The following is a 10,446-nucleotide window of genomic DNA, read 5'->3' as shown; positions in this document are numbered from 1 at the left end:
TTTCTAACCCTTCCATAAGCCTGATGGGGCAGCCCGACTCTGCCGTGTCCCCAGAGTCAATACCTAGGTCGGCATCCTGGGGCAGAACTGAGCTGGAGACGGCTCTAGACCAGGATCTGCCACCAAACCCATTCTGTAATCTTCTCTAAGGGTCTATGGGTGCTAATTTCCAGAAGTTCAAACTTCAATAAGTCCACACTTTCCCCATCAGGGGCTCTGGAGGAGGCGACTTCTAAAGTGTTCCGTGCTCACCTGTAAGGACCTATCAACAGGGTAGGGGGTAGGAGAAGCGGCTTCCAAGGTAAAGGTCCAGCCTCTAAACCTCACCCCGAACTTCCCCTTGGAGGAAGGCTCGGCGGGAAGGGCAGCCGTGGGGGGCTGGGGGATGCCGCAGCGGGGAGCTGGAAGGCCAAAGGATGCTAAGGGCCACTCTGGTTCCTTTCCTACGTAGGCCGCCCAGGCTTCTCCCTCCCGCCAAATGATTGTCAGCTTTCCCGGGGCAGGGCGTGACCCCCGCCCCTTCCCCTTCCCCTTCCCCTCCCAGTGGCAGGGTGGGGACCAGATAAAGATCGGTACTGTGAGTCCTCTCCTAGAAAAAGGATGCATTCGCTGGGCCCCGCGGAGGAGGTCCCCGGCGGGAGGGGAGAGCTCAAAGCTTCTGCGTTGCTGGCAAATACAAAAGGCGGGGGCGGCTGGGAGGGGCGAAGGGGCGGGGGAGCAGGGGCCGTCTCCGCCCGCTCCCTGGGGAAGGGACCGGCTGCCTCAGCCCCTGGGACCCGCCCGCGCGGCCAGAGCTGCGTCCCTAGTCGGGCCCCGGGCCCGCCTTCCCCCGCTCCCCGCCCCGCCCCGCCCCTCCCAGCCGGCCCCGCGCTTACTCCGGGTCCGCCGGCGCACTGGGCGGGTTGGGCGCGGCCGGCGGGGTAGCTTGGTCAGGGGGCTCCTGGGGAGGCGGCTGGCGCGGGCTGCGGCCACCTGGCCGCGGGGGCCTCCGGGCGTAGAGGAAGAGCGCGGGGTCTGGCATGGCATCGGCGTCGTCCGGGGCGCCGGCCGAGCGCTCCCGGGCGGCCCAGTCCCGGCCGGGGCCCTTGGCGGCGGCATCGGCTGCGGGCGGGCGGCGGGCCCGCTGTGCGCGCCGGCGGATCCGGGGCTCGGGGGCGGCGGCGGCGGCGCCGGGGCCTGGGCGCGGAGTCTGCAGTTTCTGGCGCGCCGCGTGCAGCTGGTAGGAGAGGTAGGCGGCCGCCTCGGTGTGCTTCTGCAGCTCAGTGCCCAGCACGGTGGCTCGGTGGCTGCGGCGACGCAGCTCCTCCAGGAAGCGGCGCTCCTCGGCGCGCAGGCTGCAGCGCAGCGCCGACACCAGCGCCTCGCGCTGCGCCACCTCCCGCCGCAGCTCCGCGTTGGCCGCCACCCGCGCCGCCAGCTGTGACTCCAGCTCGCGGCACTTGCTCTCCAGCTCCCGGGACGCCAACTCTGGGCAGGGGAGAGGGAGGGGAGAGTGAGGGTCCCCGCCTGGCTGTACCTGCACAGCTCACCGATCCTCAGAGCGAAGCCCGGCACCCCCCGCCCCCGACTGCACGTCCTGCGGCGCTCGCCCTCACTCCCCAAGCGCCTGCGACGCTGGCCTGCCTCTTTCCTCCTCGAGGCCCTTGCACCTATCTTGCTTTCTGTTTGGCCACTCTGATTCTTCAGTGCGCCCCTTAAGTTTAAGTGCAAACCCTTCCCTGACCATTTATTCACTCCATGACTGTTTGTTGAGCCCTGACTCTGTGCGTTGTACTAGGCATTGTGGGTATGGTGGATAGTAAAACATTCCTCGAAGCTCACAGCAAGCATAGTGGGAGAGGTATGGTACATAACCACAAAAGAATGTGAGGTTGCATCTGTGACACGTGCCAATACCACGACTGTAACAGGAGACTGTGACCTAATCAGGGAAGGCTTCTCAGCCGAAGAGGAACTTGGGCTAGGATCTGACAGGTGAATAGGAATTAAGTAGTGAACAGGGGAGAGAAGGGTGCTTCGGACAGAGGGTAGGACTTATGCAAAAGCCCCGTAGCAGGAGAGACATACAAGAACAAGGGACTGAAAGAACTGGGAGTGTGAGCAGAAAAGGGGAGTCAGCGTGCTGCGAACCTTGTTTCCTTCATAAAGAGCATTTATTACATTTTGTGGGTTTTTTTTTAAACTTGTTTATTGTTTGCCTTTGCCCACTGCATTGGGTTTCAAACCTGGATATACACTGGAACCATCCAGAGAACTTTAAAAAATAGTTTTTCTGGGTCCTATCAAAGTATCAAGTACTGGGAAAGGGTACTTCTTGAATCTTCCCTGGTGATTCTCATGTACCCACAGGGTTGAGGACCCCTACCTCCTGGATCATAAACTCCATTTCAGCAAGGTCTGTATCCCAGGACTGGCACATGTGAATGGTGACAAAGGGTAGGTAAGAGGTGACTCTGGAGGGGATATGAAAACCACCAAGTGATTTTCATACAAAAGGAGGACAAGGAAAGAGAGCTCTCAAGCCCACTGAGAGAGAAAGTAAAAACCAGGACACTGGGGCAGTGCCTTGAGCCCAGATGACCCCAAAAGCCCTTTCAGAGGAAGGACAGTAGGTGGAGTAAAAGCTACTATTGTCACAGAACTGTTCTTGCCTGGTGTCTGGGATATGTGACCCCTTCCTCCAAGCACGTAGGCACAAAGAGGCCCCCCATGACTGCCACTTAAAGCAGTCAGCAGAATTAGTTCAGGGCCATAAGTGTTTAGATGTTTATGCATGATATGCAAAGCAGTTAGTAGGGCTCCTAGCATTTTACCTTAACCTTAAACTTCCAGCCTTCCCTGCGCCTAACTCTTGGTCCTGTTGCTGTTGATCTATAAGCAGCACATCAATATGGCAGGGAGCCCATTCTTAAAACCCTCCTGGCCAAGAAATACTACTTTTGTGATTCATTTCAAATCAAGCATTTACTGAGTCCCTCTCCATGTCAGGTAATGTGCTTTGCACTGAGAGACGACGGGTAACGCCCAGTCCTAGTTCTCAGAGATCATATCATCTGGAGATTAAGATCTCAACAATGCAACCCCTCCCATTTGAAAAAATTAATTGTGGCAAAAAAAGAAGAAACAATTTTGCCATCTTAACCATTTTTTAAGTGTACAGTAGTGTTAATATACTCGCATTGCTGTGCCACAGATCTCTAGAATTTTTTCATCTCGCGGAACTGAAACTCTATACTCATTGAACACCATCTCCCCACACCACTCCCCATTTTATGGGTGAAGTAATAATCTATAAACAAATACTTTAGTGGAATTTCTACAACGGCAAGAAGTCATGCTTTTGTAAAATGAAGAATTTGCTAATGTGCCTGTGTCTCTCTGCTCCTCCTCTAGACTATGTTCCTTGAAGTCAAAGACCCCATATTGCCATCGTGTTGAATCTTGACACTCAGCGTCTTGGAGGGTGTGGACACGGACTGTGAGAATCACTCGTGCAAGGATGAGAAGGATTAGGGGGGTGGGTCACAAAGGAATGAAGTCAGCCATGTGGACTTCCTGGACACCATCTCCTTCCTGCTTTCATTTTACCACTTTGGACAGAGACAGGGATACAGGGCACTATGTATGGTGGTGCAGGTTGTTCATGGTACAAGGTCACCCAGCTGAGTGGGCAAATGAGGCTGACGTCCTGCACTCACTCAGTAAGCTGAGGAGTGGCTGTCCCCAAGTCTGGACCAGGGGTGGACAAGGCTTGGGTCCTAAGTGGTGGGGAAAAGGTGACCACTTGTCCTCTTACCTTGTTGGTGAGATTGGGCCTCTTTCATTTCCAGGTCATGGGTCAGTTCTGGGGGCAGAGATAAGAAAAGGCAGTCGTGTGTATGTTAGAGATAGAGAGAAAGAGTATGTGTGTGAGATCAGGAATCACAGCCCAGTAATAGTGTCGATAAGGATTCTCAGAAACCATCTAAACTACCCCCCCTCCATGCTTATTTTACTGCAGCCCAGAGAGGGAATGAGATGAAAGAGAGGTGTCAGAGGCATAGCCTGAGCCCAATCTAGCTGATTCTAAGCCCAGAGATCTTTCCAGTGTAAGCTTTGTGGCCTAGATTTGGGGGTTAGTTCAACCCTTGTGGGACTGAGGCTTGTTTTTGGGGCTGGGGGGGGAGTATTTGCCCCTTCCCAGAGGTGATGTACAAATATTTAACATGCCAACCAATCAGAGCCAGCCTGGAGGACCCCTGCTGCCCAGGGCACATTCTCTTTACTGTTTAGTTGGTGGGTCTGGGAAGGCTGGAGTGTCCTGGGCTGCTCAGGGACACTAAAGGGGGATTCAGGGCAGTGGCTATTTACCAATAGGACACGTGCGTTTCACTGTTGTCACAGCCAGTACTGCTGTGCCTGTGCTCTTTTCTGAACATCAGCCTTGCCCTTTCTAAGCTCTGGTTCCGCCACTTTCCGCAGGGCGGGGAGAAGAGCTTCAAGGAGGACAGCGCCACATGGTGAAGCAAAGCCTGCATGGCGCTCGGCTTGGCGCTAAGCGAGTGGGGCGGGGCAGCCAGGGGGCCCGCCAAGGGCACTGGTGCAGGAGCAGTTTCCTCCTCTGCCTGCCTGTCTTCCCAGTCCCCAACCGTTAGATCCCAGAATACCCCATCCCTCAGCCAGCTGGGTTTGATCATTTTTCCAGCCCACTCCCCACTCCCCCCAACTCCATCAGAGCTCAGGGGCTGGGAGGGGGGCAGGAGGGAGCCCAGGAGCCACAGCTGCCTATGATGGAGGGCATCTGCTCAGGAGCACCTGGGTGTACCTGCAGGGATGCAGCCTGGTGCCCAAAGGGAGAAGGTGTGAACGTGGGGGTGGGGAAGGTAGCCGATCTCTGGGTCCACTGCCCAGTAGCACCAACAGAGAGGGACTCACCCTGTGGGCCCTCTGTCTGCCCCTCCTTGCTGCCTTCTCCAGGCTCTTCTAGGGACTAGGGGCTTTTCTGGAGGTGCCTTCTCTGGGGAGGCCAACAGTTGCCAGGAGACAGACAGCCTGGAGTGCCTGGGCCTTTTGCTGTGACCAGAGCCTGAACCTCCTCCCTGGGGTCTCTGGGAGAACTCTGATGCCTTCACCCCGCCAGGGCTTCCTGGGGCCAGCTTGGCCCCTCCTCCAAGGCCCTGTGATGTAACCCAAGGGGCCCAGGACTAGGTTTGGGGATGTAGCCCACGGGACTCTGGCTCTGTCACTGACTGCCTGTGGGCTTGTTTCTCCTTAGCCCTTAACCGCTAGAGTTGGGGGTGGGGGGACAGAACCCCAGCTGGGCTCCACTCCCCCATCCATCAACTCTCCCTGCCCATCTTCCAGCCAGGGTCCCCATGGTTTAGATGAGTGCGCTGTGAGGTCAGACACACTGTGTGACCTCAGGCCAGTGACAGCACCTCTCTGAGCCTCAGTCTCCCCATCTGTGAAATGGGAACGAAGTTGCACCCACCTCACAAGGGGCTGTTGCTAAGATTAAATGAGACAAAAGAAATAAAGGGCTCAATCTTGGGCCGAGTCGGCTCTTGTCATCATCCAAGCTACCTCCGCAACCACAGCACATCTACCCACCTCTCAAGCCCCTTCATTTTGAGTTGTCACGCAGGTTCTTCCCAAAGGCCTGCCCTCCTGGTTCCTACACCAGCCCCTCCCCACTCTTATCCTTTTCCCACCCTCTGGGTCCCTCTTTAATCTTTTTTTTTTTTTAATTATTTATCTATTTATTTTTGGCTGCATTGGGTCCTCGTTGCTGTCTGCGGGCTTTCTCTAGTTGCAGTACACGGGCTTCTCATCGCGGTGGCTTCTCTTGTTGCAGAGCACGGGCTCTAGGCACGTGGGCTTCAGTAGTTGTGGCTCGCAGGCCCTAGAACACACGCTCAGTAGTTGTGGCACACGGGCTTGGTTGCCCCACGGCACGTGGGATTTTCCTGGACCAGGGTTCGAACCCGTGACCCCTGCATTGGCAGGTGGGTTCTTAACCACTGTGCCACCAGGGAAACCCCAATCTCTTTTTTAAAAATCGCCTTTGTCCTGCTCTCTTTTCCTCCTCACTCCCCCACCCTTTGGAGGGAGGGCCTTATTCGGTCATTTCAGCCCCAAGAGTGGCTGCTCCAGGCCAGCCTGGAGTTATTTTTATCCCCTGAATCAATACCCAAGAGGCTGCGGGCCCACACTTGTCTGAGAAGGGTGGTGGGGGCTGAGGGATCTCCGTTCCTGCCTCTTCCACTTTCTTGGGATCCTGGCCTGTGTCTAGAATTAGGGCTAAGCAAAAAGAAATCAGAGGAAGAGCTACAGGGTCTTAGGGTTCACTCATGTCAATTTTCCTTTAATGTTATTACTGCAATGAAAAAGTAGCATCAGGCAGGGGTGAGATGGTGTGGGTCATCCCTGCCCCCTGGGCTGGCCTCTGCTGCCTGCCAGGCTTTGGGGGAGATGGCAGGGAGCCTGGTCTTGGCAAATGGCAGCTGAACCTGTATATGGAGCTGAAAGTTAGGACTGCTGGCTTCTCGTGCCATAGAGTGAGAAGCCAGGCAGGTCAGTTGAACCTTCTGGGCCTCAGTTTCCCTCTGGGGAATGGGGAGTCTTCCATGAGCAGGGGATGGAAGGGAGGTAGAAATCTGAGCATGTTGAGAGAATGGGGGAAAGCAACAGAGGCATCACAACTGGAAGTGTGGAGCTCTGGGTTCTAATCCTGGCTCTGACACTAACATTGTGACTCTCTCTCTGGGCCTCAGTTTACCTATTTGTACAATGAAGAGGTTGAGCTGTTCCACCTGAGACATTGAACGAATCATTGGCTCTAAAGCCCGCACCTGAAGACTCTGCCTGGGTGAGCATCTGGGCCAGAGCCCAGCCTCTGAGAAGGCTACACAGCTGAGGCTTGAGGCGCAAGAGCAGAGGTCAGGCATGCGATTTACATCATCCTTGGCACCTTCCTCTGTCCTGCTTACAAATCCAATTGGTTGCCAGATCCCTTCTTTCAATCTGCCTCCCACTGGTCCTCCCCTTTCCATCCCCCTTCATCTCTCCCCTGGACCTGTCACTAGTCTCCCTGCCTCCTTCTCCCACCAATTCATCTGCCATACAACTGCTGGATTGAGTTTCTTTTTTTTTTTTTTTTAAGTTATATTTATTTTTGGCTGTGTTGGGTCTTCGTTGCTGTGTCTGGCTTTCTCTAGTTGCAGAGAATGGGGGCTACTCTTCGTTGTGGTGCACGGGCTTCTCATTGCGGTGGCTTCTCTTGTTGCAGAGCACGGGCTCTAGGCGTGTGGGCTTCAGTAGTTGTGGCACGTGAGCTCAGTAGCTGTGGCTCACGGGCTCTAGAGCGCAGGCTCAGTAGTTGTGGCGCACGGGATTAGTTGCTCCGTGGCACGTGGGATCTTCTTGGACCAGGGCTCGAACCCATGTCCCCTGCATTGGCAGGTGGATTCTTAACCACTGCGCCACCAGGGAAGTCCCCCGGATTGAGTTTCTTTTTTTTTTTTTTTTTTTTTTTTGCGGTACGCGGGCCTCTCACTGTTGTGGCCACTCCCGTTGAGGAGCACAGGCTCCGGACACGCAGGCTCAGCAGCCATGGCTCACAGGCCCAGCCGCTCCGCGGCACGTGGGATCTTCCCGGACCGGGGCACGAACCCATGTCGCCTGCATCGGCAGGCAGACTCTCAACCACTGCGCCACCAGGGAAGCCCCGGATTGAGTTTCTTAATGTAGCATGATTCTGCTCAAAAATCTTCAGTGGCTCCCTACTACCCAGGAGGACTTCTTAGCTGTCCTGATATTGGTCACAGTCTTCCATGATCTGTCTGCAACCGTTATTTGCCAGCAGCTTTAAGCACAGCATTATCCAGTCGAATAGAGCTTTTCATGAGCTTTTGGTTTCCTACCTTCTGAATGTTGCCATGCTGTTCCTTTCATTTGGAAAGCTTTCTCCACCCTCGTTGCCCCGTAATATCTCAGCATGTCTAAATCTTACTCAGCTCTCAGGGAGAGGAAGTGCTCCCTCCTCTGGGGAGCGTGGGATGCCTGGTCTCCTCCTCCATCACCCACGCCTCAAGCTGGACATGATCCTGCCCGTGAACTCCTCTGTCAGCCCTCTTCATTTTTTGTGTATCTTTAGATTACCTGTTGGTGTGTGTGTGTCTCCCCGACTAGACTGAGGGCTTCTTAGGGCTGGGAGGTGCTTGTTGAACATTTTGTATCTCACTTCCCTAAGATTCAGTTTCCTCACCAAGAAAAAGGGGTGATCGAACACCTGCCTGGCAGGATTGTTAAGAGGCTTAGAGAGGCTCACGGTGGACACCCCATCAGGGACAGTGCTTACGATGATGACAGTCACCCCCCGCCATCCCTCCAGGCCTCACCTGAGCAGCGTTTCTGCAGCCTCAGGATTTCCAGGTGCAGGTCTCGCAGCAGGGCCATCTGTTCTTTTTTCAGGAAGCTGATGTGGCGTTGCACGCTCTGGATCTGATGCTCCAGGGACACGGTATCCATGGCAACCCAGGCCTGGGCCCCACCTGGGGAGGATGACAAGGTGAACCCACATCTTCTGGGCCCATCCACCCTGCCAACCTTCAGGTCCTTTCAATTGTCTCCTTCAGTCTGGGGTCCTGTTGTACCAGGCAGATGATTCTGCCACTGAAGTCATTTGTATTTACTCACTGAAGCTTCATAAACAAGTGGTGTGTTGGCAGGAAGTATAATTATTCCCATTTAACAGATGAAGAACCAGAGGCTCAGAGGGAAATGGCTTTACTCCCTTGCCCCCATGTAACTTTAGCCTCTTCTGTATCTCTGAGAGGAAAACAAATGGGGCAGCAAAGTCAGTAAAGAGAGACAGACATTTGGGTTCTAGTCTGCTTCTTCACAAGCTGTGTGACTTTGGGCAAGCCCTCTCCCTCTCTAGGCTCTCAGTTTTCTCCTGGGTAAAATTAGGGAATTGTGGAGAGGATGAATGCTGAAGCCTCTCCAGCTCTGCCATCCCTCAAGCATCCCAGCTCAAGGGTGACCGTCAATTGGCAGGGCAGTGTGATGGTTAGAGCACAACCCTCCGTCAATTCAATTCCATTTCTCTGATTTAACCTCAGCCCAGGGCTCTGGACTCTTCCATGTCACAGAAGAGGAGGATCTGATGAATGTTTTATTAATACTGATCCTGTGGGCTGAGGGCAGGTGGTGGAGTCCCTTTTTCCAAGAGGAATGGGGGAGGGTCATATGGAGACCTAAGCAGTAGGTCCATGGTAGAAGCTTATGACACTGTGATGGGAGAGGGAGGCTTGCATCCCTGAATCCTAGTGATGGCCTGGCTTTTCAGCGCTCTCTCTTCTGACCCTGCCCCTTTCCCAGTGAGTCTCTTCTGTGATGATCAGCATCTTGGAAAAGCATAGGCAGAGGGCAAAAACAGGAGGAGGCAGAGGGCAGCAGAAGCCGAGACCTCTGGAGTCCAGGACTCAGAGCTCATGCCTTCTCTGCCAGGGACTCCCAAAGCTTGTGACGGCCCTTCCTCCACCTGCCCTAGGAATTCCCTGGCCAGAGGAGAGGAAAACCAGTTGATGGATTGTTCTGTTCAGCAATGGTCCCCTTGAAACAGGCTTTCTGGTAAGCCTCTGCAAAGGAAGATTTTCATTTGTAGGGTCACATCCAGCAGGTGCACCTGAGAACCTCACGTTCATAGGTTCCTCTCTTGGGGCCCCCCTTCCCTTGTACCTGTATGGCCTCCCTAATCCAACCAAATGGACTTTCACTTCAGCAGCGGGGTGGGTGGCCCTTTGGCCTGTGGGAATCACTGGTTACATTTACTGACCATCTGCTATATTTAGGGAACTTTATGCACATTATCTTACTTCTGCCAACCACTCTTCAGTAGGTATCACCACCTCCATTTCACAAACAAAGAAACAGACTCAGAGCTGAAGTGACTTGTGCCAGTTCACGTGGTCAGTAAGTGGCAGCAGATCCAATTCTCCAACCAAGTCTTTTGAATCCAAAGAAGTTTCCCAGTATTTACACTGAAAACAGTCCTGGGTTTGAATCCTAGGTTTTTCGGTTCCCTGCTGTGTGACTTTGGGCAAGAAAGTTAACCTCTCTAAACCTTGCTTCCCCTCTCTGTAAAATGAGGCTACTAACAGTAGCAGTCCTAGGATAGTTGTGAGGGTTAAATGAAATTAGACATTGTAGAGCATTTAGCACAGAACCTGGCTCAATCAATGCCTCATCCCTTCTCCTCCCCGTTTAATGTCTGAGTAGGTTAATCCCTGCCCTGATTTGCCCATTTGTTCATCATTCATTCATTCAGTGATCCACTATTACCAACCACTGTGCTGGGTACAGGGACATAGTGATGAACAAAACAGTATTCCTGCTTTCTGCTCTCATGGAGCTCACAGGGCCAAGAGAAGAGAATCAAACAAATAAACAGGTACATCAAACAAA

The 10,446-nt window shown here is 53.9% G+C and overlaps 1 protein-coding gene across 1 annotated transcript; it reads right to left on the bottom strand.

Moving 5' to 3' along the window:
- Positions 1–871: 871 nt before the first annotated feature.
- On the bottom strand, positions 872–8,508 carry CCDC92B (coiled-coil domain containing 92B). Its single transcript, XM_032616915.1, has 3 exons — positions 8,379–8,508; positions 3,797–3,844; positions 872–1,467 (listed from the first exon to the last, which is right to left on the bottom strand). The coding sequence occupies exons 1-3, from the start codon at positions 8,506–8,508 to the stop codon at positions 872–874; spliced, it is 774 nt and encodes a 257-aa protein (XP_032472806.1).
- Positions 8,509–10,446: the final 1,938 nt, after the last annotated feature.

Source organism: Phocoena sinus, chromosome 20 (genome assembly GCF_008692025.1).
Source record: "Phocoena sinus isolate mPhoSin1 chromosome 20, mPhoSin1.pri, whole genome shotgun sequence".
Lineage (NCBI taxonomy): Eukaryota > Metazoa > Chordata > Mammalia > Artiodactyla > Phocoenidae > Phocoena > Phocoena sinus.
Note: the sequence above shows the minus strand (reverse complement) of the source record. Positions and strands in the feature narration are given on the sequence as shown.

Excerpts from the sequence above, each read along its gene's own strand:
- CCDC92B (XM_032616915.1), bottom strand. The coding sequence starts at position 8,508 with ATGGATACCGTGTCCCTGGAGCATCAGATCCAGAGCGTGCAACGCCAC. Across the intron at positions 3,845-8,378 it reads GCTGCAGAAACGCTGCTCAG|AACTGACCCATGACCTGGAA; the intron begins GTGAGGCCTGGA and ends CTCTGCCCCCAG. Across the intron at positions 1,468-3,796 it reads GGCCCAATCTCACCAACAAG|AGTTGGCGTCCCGGGAGCTG; the intron begins GTAAGAGGACAA and ends TCCCCTGCCCAG.